The 25,091-nt window shown below is 36.8% G+C and overlaps 1 protein-coding gene across 1 annotated transcript in view; it reads right to left on the bottom strand.

Moving 5' to 3' along the window:
- Positions 1–25,091, bottom strand: part of Dhpr (dihydropteridine reductase) — a 100,713-nt gene that overhangs the window by 69,880 nt on the left and 5,742 nt on the right. Inside the window, exon 2 of the mRNA XM_090393117.1 lies at positions 10,544–10,733. Coding sequence (XP_090249243.1) covers positions 10,544–10,733 — 190 coding nt within the window. The remainder of the gene's footprint in view (positions 1–10,543; positions 10,734–25,091) is intronic.

Here is a 25,091-nt window from a genome sequence, read left to right on the forward strand (position 1 = left end):
TGTTAGGACAGGAAGTATGCACTGATCGAAAGCTTTCCTTTTTAGACTCATAGGAATGTCACTTCTGAATATTTCTCTCATTTTCTCATAAGCCATCCATCCAAGGTGAATTCTTCGTTCAATCTCTTTTCTTTGGCACTCCTCAAAGGATAACAATTGGCCCAAATATACATATAAAGTAACTTGTTCTATTTCATGGTTTTCAACTTTGATAGTTCTATGGTTTATGTATTTATTCATCATTATTTTTGTTTTTTCTCTATTTATTTTTAATCCAATTTCTCTGGAGGCTTCGTTTAGCTGATTTAGCCTTTCTTCCAGATCTTCAAGATTATCTGCTATCAGGACAATATCATCTGCAAATTTCAGATGATGCAGCCTTTCTCCATTTATGTTTATTCCTTTTGTTTCCCAATCAAGGCTTCTAAAGACTTCCTCTAGTGCAGTGCTTCCCAAACTGTGGGCCGCGGTCCCCTTGGGGGCCGTAGGTTTTGTTGAGGGGGCCGTGAAATAATGAAAACAAATTTAAAATGTTTTAAGACTTAAGTAGATTTTTTTTTTTTTAAAAGAAATGTATTTAACTTTTACTATTTCTTTTTTGTTATTTTTTATATTTTAATAGAAAAATTCACACATTGATGTTGGTTCACAAACTTTGCTTCCTGCGTATTTCGGCGCTTAATGAATATTAGTAAATATTGCTTATTCATATGTTTCATTTCAAAGCAGTGGTTAATTGTATTTACTTCGAATGCTCTCCAGGGAAGCCCGAAATCTTCCTGTCCCTTTCATCATGCGTTCATAATCAGGGACTGTTGATATCGACTTTATATACATATCAAAACTCGTTTTATATTATCACTGTCATCCAAGCTAGTTTTCTGTTACCAATAAAAGTTTCGCATATACTTCACACATGAAAAAAAGCTTAAACAAGTTCATGTGGGGAGATAGTAACTCGCTTGCAGTGGTAAACAACCTAAGAGCCACTATACTGCAGAGGCAATAAAAACAAGTACTTTTATTATGCCAGTGAATAAGAGTATGAGGAGTCTGTGTAATATATTTCTCAACAAATAGTGCAATTAGAGACAACTGGGATAAAAACACACTAATTAATGAATCACATGTCCCCTCATACAGAAACTATGCTGTATGGACTGAAACAAAACCATATGTTCCATGGGCAAACACAGTATCTAACTAAAATCTATTGTTATTAATTAGATGTGTGCGAGTTCGATTTCCCAAGTCAGCAATAAAATTCAACCAAACTTGTTAAAATTCGTAAAAGTGTTAAAACTAAGTAATATATATATAATGAATGTTGTGGCAGTTTCACATATGGAATTCGGTTGAAGAGAGCATTTCAACTCAATTGTCAGCTATGCTTTTATCTTTTGGTTGCGTGATCTTTTGTTAATACCACACCAATCATATGCACGTTTTAATAACTTGCCTTTGCTGCCTGTTTCGCGTTAGGCTTAATTACCGTAAAGGGAGAAAAGTCACAAAAGAGAAAAAAAATGTTCCTGGTGCGGGGATTCCCTTATTCAGGTAATATTCACTAATTTCATGTTATCAGTCTGTGGTGTGCCAGTATCGGTAAGTGGTGATATTATTTGATCTATTCTATGTTAAAAAATTTAACCCTGAGATGGATAAGTGGCTGATAAAAAATAAAAAAAAAATTCCCGCGTACAATCAGAAGAAGCAGAAACAGACTCAAAGAAAAGGACAGTATTTCATATTTTACCAGAACAGCCCGTATCGTCTTCAGAACCAAACGGTAAAAGGCAAAAAATGTAATATATGCATTTGATTTTTGCAATATTCGCTGTGTATGTTTGGTATTGAATATAAATACAATAAATATTATAATAATATATCTCTTTATTACGATTTTTTTTCGAGGGGAGCCGTGAAATATTTTAATTTTTCAAAGGGGGGCCCTGACATCCAGAAGTTTGGGAAGCACTGCTCTAGCGCAGCTGTAAATAATTTGGGAGATATGGTGTCGCCTTGCCAGATGCCTTTTTGTATTGGGAACTTTTCACTGTTTTTATATAATTTAATTACAAAAGTTGCATTATTGTAAATATGTTTTAGTGTTTCAATATATGGTTTCTCAGTTCCCTGGGTTTCAAGTGCTTTTAATGTTGCAGATGTTTTAACTAAATCAAATGCTTTTTCATAGTCTATATAGGCCAGACATAAGAGTTTATTGTATTCAATTGATTTTTCAATGAGCTGTCTTAATGTGTGAATATGGTCCAAAGTATTGTAATTCTTCCTAAATCCAGCTTGTTCACAGGATTACATTCCCTCTAGTTTAGATTTTATTCTATTATTTATAATTTTTGTGAAAACTTTATATATGGTGGGGAGTAGGCTTATAGGTCTGTAGTTTTTAATTTCTTCCTTATTGCCCTTTTTAAAAATTAATATTAGAAGTGAATTGTTCCAATTTTTTGGAATTTTTCTCTGTTTCAGGCATTTATTGAAGAGTTTACTCAACTGTTTGATGACAGGGCATCCTCCCAGTTTTAAGAAGTCTACCATAATTCCATCTTCTCCTGGGCCTTTCCATTCTTCATTTCCCACAGTGCCATTTCCACTTCACCTTGTAAGATCTCAGGGGCATCATGTTCTTCCTCACTTGAGTAATCCATAGATGATTCTTGGATGTTCTGGTTTGTCTTCATAGAGTTCAGTATAAAATTCCTGAATTCTTTTGATTATTGCATCTCTATTTTTTATCAGTTCACCATTTTTTCCTCTTACAGCAGCTATTTCCTTTGTTCCAACTGATAATGTTCGTCTTAGGACCTTCATATTATAATTTTCCTAGTATTATACGATCTAAGTTCATGTTTCATCCTTTTACGTATAGTTTTACAAATTTCTGTATATTCTATTTTATTGGTGTCATTCAAATCTCTTTTCATATCTCTTCTTTTCTTCATCAGATCTAAGGTTTCCTGTCTTAGTTTTTCCTCTCCTTGGTGCCTTTTTACACCTCCTATTTCTAGTGCACAATTCAAGATAGATTTTGTTAAGATTTCATTAGCATCATCGATGGTAGTAGTTGTTTAACTTTTCTAGTTCATTTTTGAGCAATTCTCTATAACAGCTTTTATTGTGGTAGAGGTTTTGTAGATTCACTAAATTGGACTTTTTTCTTATGAGCTTATTCCATTCCCATTTTTTGTTGATCCATACCTTTTGCCCTTACTAGTCTGTGGTCACTTCCTATGTTAAATCTATTAAGCACTTCGGTATTATTTATTATATATCTCCTGTTGGAGAGGATAAAGTCTATTTCATTGTAAGTTTGTCCATTTGGGCTTCTCCAAGTCCATTTTCGGTTGATTTTCTTCTTGAAAAAGCTGTTCATAATAAAGAAGTTATTTTCTTCTGCAAATTCAATAAGTCTTTCTCCTCTTTAATTCCTCTGTCCAAATCCAAATTTACCGATGGAGTTCAGATGTCATCTCTACTTCCAATTTTGGCATTAAAATCATCCATTATAATTATGTAGAATTATTGAATGTGGATTCTAATGTTTCATAGAAATCTTCTATCTCTTCATCTGGATGGTCCATAGTTGGGGGATATACTTGTATAATTTTCAGTTGGTATCTTTTATTTATGAAGAGACTTAGTTCAGCTATTCTTGATGTTATTTTATTTACAAACAGGACATTGTCCTTGATTGATTTATTTATTAGGAATCCTACACCACCAGTTGAGTTTCTGTCGTCACATTCAGTGGTAGAGTAGATGTCCATCTTTTAATCGTATGAGAGTTTCTTCTTTCCTTCTTATCTCTGAAAGGCCCACAACGTCCCATTTTATATGTTCCAATTCCTTCATCAGTTTTTCTAATCTATCATCATCCCGTAGAGATCTGCAGTTATATGTTCTTACTAATATCCTTCTATCATTATGCACTGTAGGTGGACTCATTGTAGTTAGTGGAGACTGTAGCATATTTTTCGACCTAGACCCTCTGCCTAAGTCCAGGACGCGTCCCTTTTTATGCTGTGCGACAGACAAGCCAGTATGTAATTTTCCTAATATATTCATTCATTCATTCATGGAGGGATATTTGGCCTTATAGCACCACGCTGGCCAGACGGGTTGGTGCCTCACCATAGTGCGCAAGATGAAATGACACAGCAAAATAGGAAAGATTCACCCCTAGCCCTCAAATACTCTAATAGCATTGGGGGTAAGGAGCAAGAAGAGAAGAAAAAAGCAAGGAAGGAAGAGGAAGGAGCAGTCTACAGATAATATAACAGATGTATATTACATGCACGAAGTAAGGCATGGTCCAACATCAGGTAACTCGGGTTTGCCGAGTAATCAGTAAATGATTTACTGATAGATTAAAGGTTTATGCACTGTTCAAGTTGTAACAATATTTATGGCTAGACTAGGTACATAGTCCATACTGCATGTCCGGATAATTCATCCCTGACAATTCATTGCAGATATATGTGAAAAAAAAAAAATTTCCCATATAAGAAATATTTTTAAAAAATATTTTTAAAAAATATTTCTTTTAAAAAAATTTAAGAAATATTTTAATATTATTTAATACTTCTATTATATTTAGCTTTCTGAAAATTTTTATTCCGTATAAAGTTATTAATGTTCTTTCTTACTGTTACACCTGATATCTTAGGAATATAGTATTCTCAGCTATCATGGTGTAACATGAAGAATAAATATCATATATTAAAACCCCTGCATGAAAAAATGAATTATTTAATGGAAAATTTCTTGCATCCAGTAAAATGTATAAAACGTAAGGGTTGTTGTTAAAGTAGCTGATAAAGGAAGGAATGTATTAATATTGTAATATGACTTAAAATACGGAATTCTAACTAAATAAGTAGCTAACAAAGGAAAGTATAGATTAATATTGTAATACGATTAAAAATGAGAGAGTTAAGTAAATAAGTAGAAAGGGGTGAGTCATAAAATACGTCATGTAAGGGATTAAGTTATTAAGTAGAATTCATAGAAAAAGTTTGAAAGGGGATTAAGTCAGGCTAGCACAAGAAAAACAAAGCTATCGCTTAGGGCCAATCCCTGGATTGAAACATTGAGAACGGGCTTGCCGATCAAATGACGTTTGGCGAGAAAACGCCACCCTAATTGGTCGATAATTAAAAAACAAGTAGAAGGAGGAGAAAGGAAGTAAGAAAACGTGCCGTTAGGAGAGCAGCTATAAAAAGGATGGTAACTCCCTGGGGAGGACTTTTTTTGGATAGTCGCTTTTGGCCTTGGAGTTTGGTTTTGATTCCGGTGGAGTTCACGGGGTTTTCCTGAGTGGCGACAGGGGTTATATCTCCTTGTCACAACACGGAAACGAAAGTGAGCGGGATTTCGATTCCCATTTTCCCGAGTAGGAAGCAAAGAAAAATTGCCATAGAGTCTTAGAAAAGGAGGGATCTTCTTCGTTTCGACGCTAGTGATAACTACGCAAAGCAGAAAGCTGTAAAGAGATCGATGTCCTCGTTGCTAATAGTAGACCAAATATATGTGTGTTAAAGTATTCCAGAGTTACGAGAAGTTATACCAGAGGTTCGTTTAGAAAAGAATAAAGGCCCATACGAAGAGCTCAAGAAAGGTACTGTAAATCATAACCTATGTTAGCTAGAAATTTGTCTGTGAAAAGTATCGTGATTCCAATACGGAACTGTTGAAGTTATACTAGGACTTTAGTTTATGATAGAATATGTTATGAGTAAAATTGACTAGTGTTAAAGATTTGTGAATGATTAAGTGTCCTAAGGTATTTTTGCATGTCTATTATATTGCACAAGATGTCTAAATGACATAATTGTGTGTTAGTGCAAATAACAGTATAACGGAATAGTGTGAATTAAGTAATTACGTATCCTAAGAATTGAATGCCTAATGTAATGTATAAAAGAATTGAAATGTCACAAGTATGTGTTAGTGAAATGAATGATTTGTTAATCTACTTCAGTATGAATAATCAGATAGTGTGAATTGATCTAATTTGTTCACGTCAGGTGAATTTATGTGTTAATGTGCATGGCGGCATAATCACAATAGCCATATTGTTAGTATTAAGTTAATGTTAGTCTGCAAGTATTTTAGCTTAGTATTTGAATTGTACCATGTTTAGAAACGTAATAAACCTTTTGTTCGATGATAAAAGAGTTGTCTGATGTTGCTAATCCAATGCACCGCTTAAAATTATCGTACCTAATCACGCGGGAAATTTAATGTTGAGGAAAGAGATTAAGTGTCACGACTGCAATAATATTTAAATACTAAGAGACATATTCGAGATTGACTTTCTCCCTATTTATGACAACATAGATGGTGCAGTTGATAACCACTTGAAAATATTGTACTTAGTCATGCGGAAAATTTAAGTTGAGAATCGAGTTAAGTGTCATGACTGCAATAGTTACACTTTCAGATATATTTGAGTTCTTTCTCCTTGTTTATGTATGTAACATCCTAAACTAAATATCCCAAAAGGCGCAGTATAAATACAAATATTAGGGGTACTACGGGGAGCAATAACTTAGATATTGGTATAAGTTTTGGTAAAATCTCGTGCATAGAAGTTAGAAGAATATAGATAAAAGGAATTTGTAAGATTAGAGTAGAAATCGTAAAATGGGACACAACATTACTACAGGTTCTGTAGATGGAATATTAATTGTTACAAAACTGGGATAGGATGGTTAGGGAGAAAGAGCACCATATTTAAGAATATTTAGGGATAATAGTTATATCCAACTAATATTTACAGTTACCTATTTACATATTCCTATTAACTATTAATAGTCAGTATAGTTATCAGGGAGAATAAAATATTTAAGAATAGTTAAAGAGAAAGGGTGCAATATTTAAGAATATTTATTCTTCTAACTAACTGTTCACTATTTTTCTGTTCTATGCATTTAGACATCCATCCAGGTGTGATATATTTTTTTTATCTGAACTAATTCAGAAGGAGATGTGTTTCAGTTATCGAATACACATATATTTTGAAAATGACCGCTTTTCCTGCATACGAAAGACATCCTAAAACTGATATCATTTACAGAACTAGTTTAAGATCATAGGTTCACTTTTAAGTAATTATATTAAAGAAAATTATAATAAAATTACGTAAATCTTATCATTATGTAAATCAGCATAAGCTAAATTGCCATCTGCAGATGCAATACTACTATTTTATAACACTAAGAAATTTTATATTTAGTCTTCTTTACTGAAAAAAAGTAAACACACACACACACTCACTCCCAAAGTGAAATAAGTAATTAATTACTTCTCTTGTGAAACATTCAAAAATAAACTGTAATCAGCAATATCATATTCGTTAACAACCGACTAAATAGCGTACCCTCTCCCACCAATGAGCTGTGGATTTGAAACTCAATGGGCATGGATGTTTGTAATTGTTTTTAGGTAAGAGATGAATTTGTTAGTCTGATGTGAGACCACGGCACTGCTTATTGGAGGCCTGAAGTGGCTTGAGTGGTTTCCATGTTTGGTCATGGAATTTGAGCAGGATTTCCGTTACAATTTTCTAGCAAATGTTTTCCACGATGAACTGTTCGTGAACCTGCATACTGTATATAGGTGAAGACAATAAAACTAGTGTTTAAAGAATTATGCAAGATTTATTGTATATTGTACTTCAATTTATTTTATCTTATAATGTTGAATTTCAGCAGTTATCCAAGTTACAGTTTGACAATCAATGCCAACAAAAGAGCAAGAAACAATCATTTAATCACAACACTAAGTTATTTTAAAACCAGTTTTTTTTTTTCCCCAGCAATTACTCATCATAACGTTAGTCCCTTATTAAATCACTTAAGGAATTGAACAACGTAGATATGAATATAAATTAAATTACACTTTAATAAATATTTCTGATATTTCGGCAACGTCACGTTGCCATCTTCAAAAGGAACTTGCAAAAAAGAGGCACGTGCACGTAGGCACTACAACACAGTAACTGAGAATGAAGAGATGAAGCTATTGTTCTCCTAAAAGTCCTGATGGTGCCCTCTAGCGGGCTAAGTAGGTGTTCTTGGCTGTTGGGCTAAAGGTCTGCTGATGTAAGCCTCCCAAATTTGGGGCAGTTGCATACAACCAAATTTGTTGAGGTTTGGAGAGTTTCTTAGGGCTGAGGCTAATTCCATAAATAGTCTTTTGAATTTGTAACGGTGTATTACTGTAGCTTTCTTCCACCGTATTCTGTGGCATGTATCCAGAGCATGGTCATGCGACTTGTATTGCGACTGCACCAAATTTGGGAGGCTTACATCAGCAGACCTTCAGCCCAACGCCCAAGAATACCTACTTAGCCCGCTAGAGGGCACCATCAGGACTTTTAGGAGAACAATAGCTTCATCTCTTCATTCTCAGTTACTGTGTTGTAGTGCCTACGTGCATTTTTTTTGTAAGTTCCTTTTGAAGATGGCAATGTGACATAGCCGAAATATCGGAAATATTTATTAAAGTAATTTAATTTATATTCGTATCTACATTGCTCAATTCCTTAAGTGATTTAATAATGCATAACCAACGTATAAGAAGCCTGTCTATGAGAATGTTAGCCCCATTTTCCCATCATAAAATTAATCCCATTTTCCAAAGACAACTGCTCCCTGCACTTCAGAAAAAAGGAGGGTGATCTGCTTTCATATTTGAAAAATGTTTCTGCTTTTAAGTGAAAAATAATTTCAAAGTATACATTTGAATCATCTAGCAAACACATACAAATGGGACAATCACTCATGCTACTTCATTTTTTTCTAGATAAAGAAAAGAACAGTTAAGTTATCCAACCACAAAAATTGCTATATTTGATTCAATTTTGATACCTCTCCATCCATTCAAATGAGAAGAGGATAGCTACACCTATTAATCATCATAAATAGAATTGATCTCTCCTCTAAGTCAATTCACAACTGGTTCCCTGAACACTATGAAAAGGCATAGTGACCTATCTTACATGTATATCACTAAGGCAACAGCTCAGTAAATTATGGCTGTTATGCTATATCGATTAAATTATAATCAGCAATTCCCCCCTTTGGTTGTTTTAGTCCACAAGATACCCGATTCAAAATATTAGCAAGAGGTCTGGTCTCTCTCTCTCTCTCTCTCTCTCCTAGCAACTGTCCTATTCAAATAGTGCAGCTGCTAAGCTGACCTAACAACTGCTATTTATATTGGCATAGTTGCTAAGCAGATGTGAAATTATGCCCTGCAATTGTAAAATACCTTAGTGTGATTCTTGTCGTTACAAGAGGAATCTTTATAAGCTTCTTTTCACATGAAGGTAAATTAATCAATTTCATATTGAGATAGGATTTTTTCTACCATAAACTCTGTTTTTTCATTCCTGCATACAGACAAATTGGCCAACGAACACATGCAATTAAGAGACAAAAATACTATTAGGATGGTAAGATAGATATGTATAGATTAATTAAATTAAGGGGATATTAGATCCCACATTGTTTTAAAACCGAATAAGAAACTCAAAGATTGGAATCGGAGTTTCATGCCGAATATAGTATAAAAAACTATAAAAGTATTGGCGAATACTAGCGTGAGCTAAATGCAAGTAGTCCTAGAACGTAGTATAAACACGGGCAACTCATTGCAAGGTGGGGAAAGTTCTGATCACTATTCTTGGTATTTTCCATAATGTAAAAACACATTTCCTAGAAATGCATGCTGTTATTACATTATGGTGGGAGGTCACTACCCAGACCAGTTTCAGCCTTTATTGAGGCTTCATCAGTGAGTAGCTAGACCAAATTAATACCAAAGGGTATAGCGAAAAGAACTTATATACTCTGCTATGTGAGTTGTCCAAAAGGTGCACCCATTAAGTTACTTAAATATAAGAGCCAACAGGCTTCATTTCGGCGATATAAACATTAATTAAATTAAGGGGATATTAGATCCCACATTGTTTTAAAATCAAATAAGAAACTCAAAGATTGGATAGCAGAGTATATAAGATAGCAGAAGTATATAAGAAAGATAGAGTATATAAGTTCTTTTTGCTATATTTTCACTAATGCTTCATTCCACCCGGCTGGTAAAAATTTCTGGGGAGAACACTGTGGTGTTTGTTATTATGTGCATTAACTGTACCAGCAGACTGTGAAGAAGTGGGGGGGGGGGGTGATTTCCAGAATGATTACTTGAAGAGAGAAGTGAACTAGTGACAAAACATAAAACTCATTGCATGAAATATGGATGAATCTGCACTCATCGGGAAAGGAAAACAAGACTGGTTCAAGTAGAAGTGGGGTCTTATTTTAACTTCCTCCTGAGACTGAGTGCAATAACATATCAAGTGCCATATCTGGAGATTTCAACTTTTAATCTGATCAACCCTGGATCCTAGGAATGGAGGGAATATCATATAACTTATTGATAGTACCTTAATTTTGTGTTCAGTTATGTATTCCATTAGCAACATAAAAAGATGCATAAGTAACAAAATTACCTTTTGATGAAGCATTGCCACCTGCCCATCCTCCAGCAACACAAATTATTGCATCTATTTTCTCTCCTTTTAATAAATTCTGCACTTCTGATTCCACTTGTGAAGCTTGCTCTGTCCACGAGTCTGAAGGTTTAATAATTACATTCCCACTTGCTTCATCATTTGCTCCAAGATCAAGAGAACCAACCCACTACAAGAATAAAATTTTTTAAAAATTAGAACTTTTGGTTACTTTATTATCTTAATTACCTCTTGCATTCTTTATATAATTTAAAGCAGCAAACCATTATTTCATAGCATTATGCAGAAACAAGGACAAATCTCATTACTCATCTATTTTTGTACAGACTTTATTACAAAATCTTTGTGGTCAAATATTGCAGCAGAAATGAAAACAGTTTTTGAGATGCAACAGATGGTTTCAAAACACCAAGTTAAAAATTGGAAAGATTAGTGGCTCTAATCTTTCTCTAGGGTTTCTTTCACTGCTAAACCATTTTGAAATTATCATTACCAATTTTAATTATTAACACAAAAAGGATTCTAAAATGATCTATAAGAAACAATCAAGAGGAAATCTTTGTTTTCTTTTTTCTTGATAACAACAGATGGACTAATTTTAGGTATGCTCTCTCTCTCTTGAACATAAGTTGCTGTGGTAATAACATACTATCTTATTGACATCTACTGCAATACCAAATTTGTTTTTAAATAACTTTAAATCCTTTTCTTATTCCCTTCTCACAGAAACAGATATCAAATAAATGAAAAATATATTGACAATAAATGCAAGCACTATAGCAAAAGGTTCTTTGAAAATCACCACTTATCCACCTCAGAGTTGAACCTATTAAGGATGCAGGATTCTGAAGGTCGTTTTTCAAGACATTTTTTATCTGGATATGATCTATTTAAATGAATATTTTTATTTTGCAAGGTTCTGGACACTAAATCATAAGCCTCCATCCCTAGCATGAACACTGCCCCAATTACAGATTTCTCCCACTCTTTTTTTTTTTTTTTTTAATGTAATGCACAAAATCTTGGGGTGATGAAGGGTAAAATAATTTGTCCACACCAAATGCTAAATAATGTATTTTTTTCAAGCCACTTCTGTATGAAGTCTGTTTAGACCTATTAATCATGCTATGTTTCTAAGAATCCTATCTGTCATTCTCACATACATTCTACAAGATAGAAGGTAATATTTTTGAGAACCATGCTTACAATCTAAGTGTTTGCAGGATCAAAGTTCAGTAAACAGTAGGGGTCCAGTCCTTCAGAAATGCAGTTAGCTAATGTAATCAGTATTTTAAGATTACTACAGCATTATTTCTATCTACTTATATATTTTTTTAATTATTATTCTGTAATTCTTTTAATTCTTTAAATAAATTCTCTGTTGGAGAATCTGTTCAGAGATTTTGCAGATTAGGAAATAGACTATATCAAGCCTAATACCATTAGCAATGCAGGTAGGGAGGTTGTAGATCCCTCACTCAATTTGTATCATATCATTTGTAAGTGTGTTTTAAGTGACACTGTGAAGGTGAAATAGCTTCACTATTTTTTGAAACAGCATCAAGTCAGAAATATATCAAACTGCATAATTCCAAACTCCCCATCCTGGATGTACACAGGGCCCAAAATTCTCAGATAAAATTTGCCATAATACCCAACTGTGAATGGACTGGTGACACCTTATTACTCAAAGAATGCTCACGTTAATTCTAGTATAGAATTCTTATTCCAATTAAAATATTTCAATTATTTAAATATAAGCTAAATTTTCCCCCAATATCTCAACTCAGATTCAGTTCATCTTCCCCACAAATTGAAGCAATTTTTTTTGGCAAGGAAATATTCATAAAAAAGTACAGGGTATACAGCCACAGGCTCCCAGCTTTCAATCCCCCCCCCTCCCAAAAAAACTAACTTTCCTATAGATACATCTGAAAAGAAATGCTTTGAACTTCATTCCCACAAAACTATTCTTTGGCTGCACTGTTGGATGGTATGCTCTCTACTGGACCATGCTATATAAATGGCCACATAGAACTGACAGACCGAACAATCAACATTTTACGATCTCATTCCCTTTCAAAAGAGAAAATAACCTTTCTTCCTGAATACTTGCTTATACATCAACTGATGGATCCTTGGCTTTCAATGTCTGCAGGATACATACACACACACACCACCACCCAACCCAACAATATGACATAAAAACTTCAAATAACTTGATGAAAGTGATTTGCTCTAATGATAACATTCTTACTGCTGAACTTAACCATGTACATAACACCTTCTTAGTTACACAACACCGTCCGGACTCCAGTAATCCCACCACCACACTGGTTTCCATTAATATAGGAACAACAAAAAATTCAGAAACTTCAGGTGGGGGGAGAGGGCGAAAGCACCTGTGAAAGTCAAATACGTCATGTAAAAAGTGCTGCTGAGTCTGGTTATCATAAACAAATGAGTAGTGGTGTATGCAAATCAACCACAGCATAAAAGAATGCAATGATTTTGCAATCAAAACTTTTTTTGATTGCAAATTTTTGGATACGACTGTAAGATATCATTAAACATTGGTAAGTATGAAAAACTTAGGAATTTGATTGGTTCAGTGTCATGGCATGTAAAACTGCAAGGGCTGGATGTTGATAGTGCATGGGATGCGGTTAAGAAGTGTTTGCATGAGGCAATGGCTGACTGTATACCTAGAGTCCGAATAATAAATCAAGTAGGGGTTAAATGGGTGAATAACACCATTAAGCTTGAGCTGCAAAAAAAGAAACAACTGTAGAAGGAATTTAAGGAGAAAGGTGACCGGCAGGCACATGAACAGTATAAAGCACAGGCCAGAAGGGTAAGAAAAGCAAAAGCGGATTATGAAAGAACATTAGCGATGCAAGCTAAAGAGAATCCCAAACAGTTTTTTCAATATATTGCAAGTAAAAGAAAAAATGTATATGGCAGAATGATTTTAAAGAATGCCAATGGTAGGGAGGTAACCGAATCAGTTGATAGTGTTTGCATGAAGCAATGGCTGACTGTATACCTAGAGTCCGAATAATAAATCAAGTAGGAGTTAAATGGATGAACAACACCATTAAGCTTGAGTTGCAAAAAAAGAAACAACTGTGGAGGGAATTTAAGGAGAAAGGTGACCGGCAGACATGTGAACAGTATAAAGCCCAGGACAGAAGGGTAACAAGTGTGGTAAGAAAAGCAAAAAAAGGATTATGAAAGAATATTGCCCATGCAGGCTAAAGACAATCCTAAACAGTTTTTTCAATATGTTGCAAGTAGAAGAAAAAATATATATGGAAGAATGATTTTAAAGAATGCCGATGGTAGGGAGGTAACTGAATCAGTTGATATAGTTGAATTACTGAGCGAGCACTTTGCAAGAGTATATCATCCAGGTGGTGACATTGCAGAAATGAATGAACCAAAAGTTTATACGGAAATTGTGGTGAATGAAGTGGAGGTGAATAGTCTATTACAAAACCTCAATGTCGATACATTTGTGGGATTGGATGGTGTACCAGCTCATGTCGTATGTGAAGCGGCTAAAGAATTGTCAGTACCCTTGACCATTCTGTTTAATCTGAGTCTCGAGTCTGGGTTAGTCCCGAGGGGGTGGAAAGAGGGGAAAATAGTTCCACTGCATAAAGGAGGTTCCAAGACTGCTGTTGTAAATTATCGACCGATTAGCATATTAGGAATCGTTATGAAGGTCTTGGAGAAACTAATCAAGAGAAGAATACAGGATTGGATAGATGAAAATGGGATACTGTATGGGGGACAACATAGTTTTGTGAGGGGCAGATCATGCCTCGGTAATTTGCTCACGTTTTATAACACAGTAACGACTGAACTGGATAAGGGTGATGGGTTTTCAGTGATTCTACTGGACCTTGCCAAGGCCTTTGATAGGATACCACATGGAACTCTAATCAGTAAACTGGAGCAGATGGGGATGGATATAGGGTTGGTGAGATGGATAGGAGGGTGGTTGATGGAGAGATAACAGAGAGTGGTTTATTCAGGAGTGGAGTCCAAAAGACTGCTTGCGACTAGTGGTGTGCCGCAGGGTTCTGTTCTTGGACCACTACTTCTCAATTTGTTCATTACCGATATAGGAAAGAATCTAAGAGGAAGTGTTCACTTGATTGCTGATGATGCAAAGCTGGGTAGAGCAATTGTGAGTGCACAGGATGTCAAAATTTTGCAGGATGATTTGGATAGTTTGGAGGACTGGGCTAAGGAAAATGGATGTCAATTTAATGTGGCAAAGTGTAAGATTATGCATTTTGGAGTGAAAAAATTAGCAGCAGTATATCACATTGGTGGAACTGTACTCCAGGAGATTGATGAGGCTAGAAATTTGAGAGTGTTGGTGGATAGGGAGTTGAAGTTTAGGGGGGGCATATTGCAAAAGTGGCTAAAACAGCTCATCAAATCACTTGGTTACTGAAAAATACTTTAACGAGCAGAGACAAACAAGTTATTGTTCCTCTATATCATACCGTGATAAGACCCCATCTGGACTACTGTGCCCAGATATGGGCACCAGGGTTTCTTCTTGATGGGGAAGAGGTCGAGAGGATCCAGAGACGAGTGACCAAGATGGTGGCAAGTCTGTGGAATGAACCTTATGAGAACAGATTGAAGATTTGTGGGTTGCAAAAATTGGATGATAGGCAGAAAATGGGTGATATGATTGAGACATTCAAATTACTGAAGGGTTTCTATAAGATTAATACAGAAGATATTTTTGAGAATAGGGCTGGTGGTGGGAGGACTAGGGGCTATACAAGGAAGCTGGGCAACAAATGCTGTTAACAGGGGTGTTAGAGCTAGGTTCTTTACTTGGAGAGTGGTAAATGAGTGGAATAAGCTGCCAGAGTCTGTTGTGGGTGCTATGACCGTGAATGAGTTTAAGGCGAGATATGATAGATACTGTGTGAAAGACGAATAGTCGTTATTGACATGATGTTAGGGCCTCTCTCGATGAGTCTGTCGACTCCTTGGAGTTGCCCGTAATAATAATATAGTTGAATTACTGAGCGAGCACTTTGCAAGAGTATATCATCCAGGTGATGACATTGTAGGAATGAATGAACCAATGGCTTATACAGGAATTGTGGTGAATGAAATGGAGGTGAATAGTCTATTACAAAACCTCAATGTCAATACATCTGTGAGATTGGATGGTATACCAGCTTGTGTCGTAGGTGAAGCAGCTAAAGAATTGTCAGTGCCCTTGACCATTTCGTTTAATTCGAGTCTCGGGTCTGGGTTAGTCCCGAGGGGGTGGAAAGAGGGGAAAATAGTTCCACTGCATAAAGGAGGTTTCAAGACTGCTGTTGTAAATTGCCGACCAATCAGCATATCAGGAATCATTGTCAAGGTCTTGGAGAAAATAGTCAAGAGAAAAATACAGGATTGGATAGATGAAAATGGGATACTGTATGGGGGACAACATGGTTTTGTGAACGGTAGATCATGCCTCAATAATTTGCTCACGTTTTATAATACAGTGACTGAACTGGATAAGGGTGATGGGTTTTCAGTGATTCTACTGGACCTTGCCAAGGCCTTTGATAGGATACCACATGGAACTCTAATCAGTAAACTGGAGCAGATGGGGATGGATATAGGGTTGGTGAGATGGATAGGAGGGTGGTTGATGAAGAGATACCAGAGAGTGGTTTATTCAGGAGGGGAGTCCAAAAGACGGCTTGTGACTAGTGGTGTGCCGCAGGGTTCTGTTCTTGGACCACTACTTTTCAATTTGCTCATTAATTATATAGGAAAGGATCTGAGAGGAAGTGTTCATTTGTTTGCTGATGATGCAAAGTTGGGTAGGGAAATAGTGAATACAGATGATGTCAAAGTTTTGCAAGATGATTTGCATAGTTTGGAGGACTGGGCTAAGGAGAAATGGATGTCAATTTAATGTGGCAAAGTGTAAGGTTATGCATTTTGGGATGAAAAGATTTGCAGCAGTACGTCAAATTAGTGGAGCCATACTCCAGGAGATTGATGAGGCCAGGGATTTGGGAGTGTTGGTGGATAGGGAGTTGAAGTTTAGTGGGCACATCGCAAAAGTAGCTAAATCAGCTCATCAAATCACTTGATTGCTGAAAAATACTTTAACAAGCAGAGACAAACAGGTTATTGTTCCTCTGTATCGAGACTTGATAAGACCCCATCTAGACTACTGTGCCCAGATTTGGGCATCAGGGTTTCTTCTCGATGGGGAGGAGGTGGAGAGGATCCAGAGACGAGTGACCATGATAATAGCAGGACTATGGAATGAAGCTTACGAGAACAGGTTGAAGATTTGTGGGTTACAGAAATTGGTTGATAGGCGGAAAAGGGGTGATATGATTGAGACATTCAAATTACTGAAGTGTTTCTATAAGATTAATTCAGAAGATATTTTTGAGAATAGGACTGGTGGTGGGAGGACTAGGTGCCATATATGGAAGCTGGGCAAGAGTGTGGTTAGCAAGGATGTTAGAGCTAGGTTTTTTTACTTGGAGAGTGGTGAATGAGTGGAATAAGCTGCCAGAGTCTGTTGTGGGCACCATGACTGTGAATAAGTTCAAGGCGAGGTATGATAGGTACTGTGCGAATGTCGAACAGTTGTTCTTGACATGATGTTAGGTCCTCCGTCGATGAGTTTAAGGACTCCTTGGAGTTGCCCGTAATAATAATAATAAAAAATAAATAAAAAACTGAAGAATCCAGGTGGAAAGCCATCATAAGACTCAAGGCCAACCAAAGTCAAGATGAGGTAACCAGATGGTTGCATGCGAGTTGTTCCATGGTTCACAGCCTGTAGAACGAATTCCAACAGTAACAAATAGCATCCCCGAGATACAGTGAAAGAAAATCATGGGCTACAACCATAGCAGGTGACCAATGTCTCTGATTATCTCCTCACCAAAACAGGAATGCTACCCAAATCAGCTACAGGAATATTGGTATCTGCTTTCACTATGTGCAGAAGGCTTCACAAAAGTGGTCTGTATGCTAGGCAACCAGTAGTCTGATTTCCCCTATATCCCCATGCCACAGGATAGAAATCTAAAATGAGCCAGGCTCCATGTCAACTGGACCCAAGACTAATGGGAGTTAGTATTGCTTAATGAATCCCAATTTTCTCTACAAAGCGATATTATGTGTGCTCTGATCTGGAGAGACCAGGGACATGTTATCATTCCTCTATCCATGAAAGGGACACTTACAGTGGAGATAGTGAGATGGATTCAGGAAAGTATCTCATTTGGTGGATGCACTAACCTGTATGTGCCCCTAGAGAAACCATAAATGCTGCAACTTGTAGAGGCAAGGTCCTGGACCCCTATGTTCATTCATATGCAGGTGCGAAAGGATGACAACTGCCTAAGATAGTTGTCCTTCAAGATCTGAAAAAAATTGATTTTCCTTATTTGTATATGTCATTTTTGTTCATTTCAATCTATATTATTATAACAAAAAATCATCCACAGTAATCATCCTTCTCTTGTTCATTAAACCAGTTTGTCTGTACATGTCTTCATCCTCCACATTCCTTGGCCTATAGCAACATCCATCTAAATATCTCATTCTATTATCCTTCACTTCAAACTGTATTCTATCATCTACCAACTATGTTTCATTTATTCCAACAATTTTCAGGTCGATTTGTTTGTCTAATTTTGCAATATCTGCATGGAGGTTTCCTGTTGATTATTTTGCTCATGGACTAATATCTTCAAGAAGACTATCGTACATGTAGACTGTCCAGCCAGGTCTTGTGACCTTAATCCTACTGAACATGTCTAGGCTGCTCTACATAGATGTGTTGCTGATCCCCCCCCCCAACTTCCCAAAACTTTGAGCCTTAGGAGAGCTTTGTAGAAGCAATAGTTGTAATTACCAGCTGAACTCCTGGACAACATTATGAGCAGTAAGAAACATCATTGCGAGTACCGTAAGCTATGACCACATTTCTTATGGAGGCACTCTGAAATCTCTTTTTTTTTTAACCACTGTGTCATAAAAAAAGGATAATAATGAGATTTATTACTGAATTAAAATATTTAATTTTTGTCGATGTTTCTTTCTAATCTCATCATACTGCTTTTCACAAAATTGCATAAAATTTCATCATATGATTTTGAGTTTGTGATTTTTCTCTTTATTCCTTAATTTACGAAACCAGTGTATCTGTCGTACTTCTGAAAAATTTGCAAAAATCCTCAAAAAAAAATACAATATGGTGACTACCTTCAGACTTCCTCCCCCCCCCACCACACACACACAAAAAAGCTGTCCTTATCTGCTCACTACAACTGTAATCTGGATTTGCCTGTTGTTGGTGGCCATGACATCGATGCTGAATGATATTAATAAGCAGGATTTAGTGCAATATAGTATGTGTCAAATGTATTCATTGCAGAGAATGAATGGTTTGTGGTACGGGAGAGCAAGAACGGAGAGAATGTTTGTTGGAAATGTTTCATGTGCAAATGCAATAAATGCAAGTCATGTTGAGAGCAGAAGAATGATGTATAAGGAAGGATTGTGAAAGTGTTATGAAGAATGTGGTGGAAGCAGTGAATGAGCTTGAACAACAAACCTTGAACAACTGGAGAAACTACTAGTATGTTGAACAGCACAAGAAAGAAAAAAAATGTGAATGGGAAAAGCATAAAAGCTCAAAAAAACTAGGAGAAAAGAGAAAGCATTGTATGGATATTTGATGATAAAGAGGTATACTTAATGACAAAGTGATGAAAAATATTTCCCAGTGGCAAAGATAAAGGGTGAAAGATCACTATGGAAGAAAGAGGTAAACAAGTTGATTGTTTTGGCAGGCACAAATGATTTGAAAGGTGAGAAATATGCAATGAGAGAGGATATAAAAAAGTTGCTGGAAGAAGCAAAAAAATAAAATGAGTAAGAAAGTAAATCTTGTGAGTCTGCTGCCTCAGTATAATAGGATAGAACTGAAAAGACAGGCTATGATTACTGATGAGAAGATTGTGTAAGAGGAGTGGTGTGCAGTTCATAGATGTATGGAATGAATTTGATAGATGAAAGGACATGTATATGCCTGATGGATTGCACTTGAATGATTTTGGAATTAGATGCTCGGAGAAAGTGTTATTCAGTGAAGTTTGGAAGTGCAAAACCAGGGAAACTAGAGAAATTAGGGGAGAAGCAATCAAGCATGTGTTTAGCCACCCCCAGTACAAATGACTGAGTGCAGGAATGACTGAAGAAAAAGGCACCTCAGGTATAGATGAGTATGAGTGCATGAATGATTGTGAACAGCTGGGTACAGTTTCCCAGAATGGAACCTGAATGGGCATCTAATAACATTATGTAATGGTAAATGTGAGCCAAAAAAAATGGCAGAATATACCTTTCCCTCATCAGCCAGTCTTGGCACTTTATTATAAAAGGCAATCATATTACTAAAACAAGAACATTCTGCCACAAAACAAATCCATGCTGACTCTCACAGATAACATTACCCTCATCTGCCCAATGCTGTAAATAATCCCTCACTAATTTCTCCAAGATCTTAACTACTGATGAAATATAAATTGGTCTATAATTTGACACTTCCAGTCTGCTACCACTTTTATGAAATGGCATAAGGGTAGTAGGGTGACAATGGCATCTTACCCTCCTTCCACTCCTTGGGTACCTTTCCCATGGCCAGACTCTCATTGAAAAGCTAGGTCCATGGAGCTGTCAGTTTTTTTAGCACATTCTCTCAAAACTTGTGGCAAAACCCATCCAGTCCAATTGCTTTATTGACATTCAGAGTACTCAGCATTTGAAACTCTTTCTTGTACTTCTAAACTTCAAACCTGTCCTACCCCCCCCCTAATATTATCTTTCTTGTACTTCTAAACTTCAAACCTGTCCTACCCCCCCCTAATATTAAAACCTATGTCTCCAATATGAAATATCCCAACAATTTCACTATGTCCTTTTGCATCAGTCACTCTATTCTCATTTTTATTCAACAACATTCTTCCACAGTCATTTCTCCTCCTACTGGCCACATAACAAAAAAAAAAAAAAAAACCTTAGGATTTTCTTTGGATCTCAGGGCCAATCTCTTCTCATATTCCAGTGATTTCCTTATCATACTAGTCACTCTCCTAGCCCGAGTCTTATATTCTTAATGCATCTGCTCTCTGCTCCTCTCCTCATATATCTTTTCCATTACCTCTAACTTGTAGTTCCTGTTTGATATTGTTTGTCATCCACTTTACACCAATTGTGTTCCCTTCTTCACTTGTGGTATACAGAGCTGATAATAAATATTCCTCCACAAGTTTTTAAGCACTGTTGATGGAACTGCCCCAAGTTGATAGCTAAGACTATTTATAATCACCTGCCTTATAATTCCACATACATTCCTTTCTCTTTGATACTCCTGCATCTCAATTCATCTTGCAAGTCAAAACCACATAGTCACTCTCTCCAACTGGAAGCAGAGATACCATCTCAGTTATAATCAGATCTTCTGATGATAAAAGGTATGCTTAATGAGAAAGTGATGAAAAATGTTTCCCAGTGGCAAAGATAAAGGGTGAAAGATAACTATGGAAGAAAGAGGTAAACAAGTTAATTGTTTTGGTAGGCTATACCATGCTACTTCTACTCCTGTCAGTATATCATCTTCCATCAACCACATCTCAGAGATCCCAATAATCTTTGGACAGGCTGATAATATCAGCGCCACCAATTCATCTTTATTCTGGATGCTCCTGGATACTTGCTTTCCCCACCCATCTCTGGACTCAAGTCATGTAAAAATTTGGAAAAACTCATGTGGCTGCTCTCAATACTACCTATCATTATCCCCTATGACCTAATCTAAAACTTTTGAACCTCATGTTCCTCCTACATGTTGCCTAAGACATTCCATTATTACTACATGCAGTTTCCTGCTCCCAATTTATATTGCTGTAGTTAAAATCTTCCATAACAATCTTCTTTGCACTTGCCAAGCTCAACTTCTTAGACATCTCCTGCTCTTCACCCTCTATGCTCCCTGGCTTGTAGCAACACCCCACTAAATTTCCTGTAGTGCCCACATCTATCACACACCATATGCTTTCAAAACCATTAGTGCCACTGCCTTCCAAATCCTCCACTCTAAGAAGACAAAAGTCATCACTATTCACAAGCGGTACACCACCACTGCATTTTTCTCTTCCTATGTCAAAAAATGCTATAGCCTGCTGCTTCTACTCCTGTCAGTATCTTCCATCAACCACATCTCAGAGATCCCAATAATCTTTGGACAGGCTGATGCTATCAGAGCCACCAATTCATCTTTATTCTGGATACTCCTGGCATTAATATAAAGAACCAATGCATTGTCACTGTTTCTATACATATTATTATCCCCTCCAGACTCCACTGGATTTAGCATTACTCAATGTATTTCCCCTTATATTGGCTTCCCTCATCCAGTTTCACTAATAAAGCAGGCAGGAATGCTGAGGTGTTTGCTACCAGCAATGACCTATCTCAGATCATCAGTTTTCCTGCCAGAATACCTAACAACCCCCCCCTCCAATTTGCCAATACACTTTACCTCTTCCTAACAAGCTCCCCTTCCAAGTATACTGTGGTTATCAATTCTCCTCTTGGCAACTTGGATCATAACCTCATACAAGTCTCTTTTGCCACTGAACAGCCTTCACCTACCAGTTCACAGTCTCATGTCCTTTGGCATTACAAGCATGCCAACTGGGAAGACCTCCGTGACTTCTATTCCTCCTTCCTTTGGTCCATCTACTGCTTCAGTTCTAATCCAAACACTGCTCAAACTGAAGAACAGAAATCATCCTCACAGGAATGAAGGTTTTCATCCTTTATTCCACTCCAGATTCTCAGCCACTATTCCAGCCTAGGTTCTCTCAAAAGTATGTGCCAATACTGTAAAGGAAAACAACCTCTGCTTACCACAAATGGCTCAAGACCATAACTCCAGCTACTTATTCTGCCTATACTGCAGCCCACAACAGTTGTAAAAGAATCATCAAGTCTAAGTCATACTTTGAAAAGGCCAAATGCTGCAAACTCACCTCATGCCTACATAACAATTGCTTTTTCTGGTCCCTTGCCAAGGCCATTTGTAAAACTCAATGTAGCTTAAAAATACCAAAGCGCTTTACATCGATTTTTACAGAGATCAAGTCTCATGAGAACTGTTACAAAAATAACCTTGTTTGTCTCTATATAATTTTTGCTAAATATTTAATGTAAATAACCTTATGGGAATTGATTGCATTTACCATTTTAACTCAAGTTTCTAGAATGTCAAAAACAAAGGCAATGCCTTGCCATCAGAACTTTGTATAATGTATAATAGCCATGTATAAGAGCACAAGAAAGTTGTTTACGATCAAGTGTGTGAGAAAGTTGTTTGTAAGCTCTGCGCATGAACACTTTCAAAGCAAGTATCAAAGAGGTCCGCTAGTTTCAGAAGTTTCTGCTGCCTGACAAGACAAAGAAAAAAAGAGCGCACAAAGGAGAAAAAGAAAGGGCAGGCCTTAACAAAAGGATCAACGAGAACTGCCAATTTCTTTGGGGTTTACAACCCTTGGTGCAAGGTCCCAAGAAGGCAAAAATAAAAGAGGACTAAGCTGAACGTCGTGGGCAGTTTCCAGTGGAAAACTAGTGAGGAGTTTTCGACAGAGAACCAGAGGCAGTCAAGAGGAGGCGAGGCCCAATTGCTGACAGAAGGAGAGGCGAGATCCAGCTGCCGAGAGAGAGCAAAGGCGAGGTCCAGTCACCGAAGAGAGCCAGTTGGCAGAAAATCAGAAGCATACTGACCCAGAGAAACAAACTTTATGGCGAACCCACGCCAGAAGAAAAAAATTGGAAAGTCAACTGAAGCCAAAAGCCGCAGAACGATCTTCAAGCCTGTACTTCTTGCCTGAGCTTTTGGTTACCGGAAAAATTGCAGTCCAAGAACAGCTAATGCTCCGACGAAATGCCCCCTGAAGCAAGGCCTAAGATGAAAGAAGAACCATAGAGACTTTGATGCAAGACCTTTGGAAGGTGTCGTGACAAAGAGCCTCCATGTGTTTCAACCCTTTAATGTGCATTCTTTTTGTAATCTAGGAGATATGTCATAGATGGACTGATAAAAAATAGTAATAAGAAATATCTACAAGAGAGTCCTCTGAATTGTTAACTGGAATATTAATTGTAAGATAACTTGCCATAGCTAGTTAATCTCTTTATAAGTAAATTAGTCTCGGCAATTTGGTTTTCTTAAGCAAAGAAGTAACAGAGTAAATATATTGTTTAGTCATTTAATATTGAAAAGAGAAAGTTTGTTTCTTTATACTAAAAGGATAGGTAGAGAGAGAGAGTAACCTCCCTAAAAAATTATCGGACTCGAGAGCAGGAAACCAAGTGAGATAGCCGAAGCGTATAGTTAAGTGCAAATAGACCACGATTGTTTGTGCAAAGTTTTACTGAAGGAATTTGTGTTAGAGAAAGAGAGAGAGAAATCAACCGGCCGTATTACTGAGTTTTATGCCAATTAAAGGATATTGGTGGAGCAGTCTCAATAAAATAAATTTTATGGTATCCATAGGCATAAGACTCGTAGTGCGAAAGGTAGATAAACATAGTACAAGCAAGAAAGTTTACGAGAGAGAAAGAGCGCACTGCTAATTAGAATAACGGTGTTTCAAAGGAGCAGTAACCAAACAGGCTCTATAAAAGGCTTTATAAATAGCAAGAAATAGTAGCACACAATATACAGTGTAACTTCTGCCCACACAGGTTTCCACCACTCTTGCATCCAGATGATGCTGCAGTTACCTCATCTAAAGACAAGGTCAACTTACTGGCATCACTCTTCTCTTCGAATTCCTGAATTGATGACCTGGGCAAAGTTTGGGCAAAGAATTCAAAATTGATGACCTCTACATCACCAAGAATAGCTCCCCTTCATGTCACCCATAGTCTTCCAACAAAAAGAAATTACGAAGAATCCTTAATAACCTGAACACAAACAAGGCATCTAGTCCTCCTGATGGTATCCCACTATTGAATTAAAAAACTGTCTCAGAACTAACATCTACCTGTATCGCCTCTTCAATGTATTCTATTAAACTAGCATCTACCCTACAACATGGAAACAGGTTGTAGGGTAGATTCTATCAGAGCCACTCTCCTCATATTCTCCCTTATATTGGCTTCTCTTATCCCTCATCCAGTTTCACCAATAAAGCAAGCAGGGATGCTGAGGTGTTTGCTATCAGCAATGACCTATCTCAAATCATCAGTCTTCCTACTAGAATACCTGATAACCCCCTCCAATTTGCCAATACACGTGACCTCTTCCTAACAAGCTCTCCTTTCAAGTATACTGTGGTTGTCAATTCTCCTCTTGGCAACTTGAATCACAACCTCATACAAGTCTTAATCAAGCCCATCCCAAAGAAAGGTATTAAAAGACAACCAACGAACTACTGTCCAGCTATTC

Source organism: Typopeltis vanoorti, chromosome 5 (assembly GCF_054136105.1).
Source record: "Typopeltis vanoorti isolate ZY-2024b chromosome 5, IOZ_Tvanoo_1.0, whole genome shotgun sequence".
Taxonomy (NCBI): domain Eukaryota; kingdom Metazoa; phylum Arthropoda; class Arachnida; order Uropygi; family Thelyphonidae; genus Typopeltis; species Typopeltis vanoorti.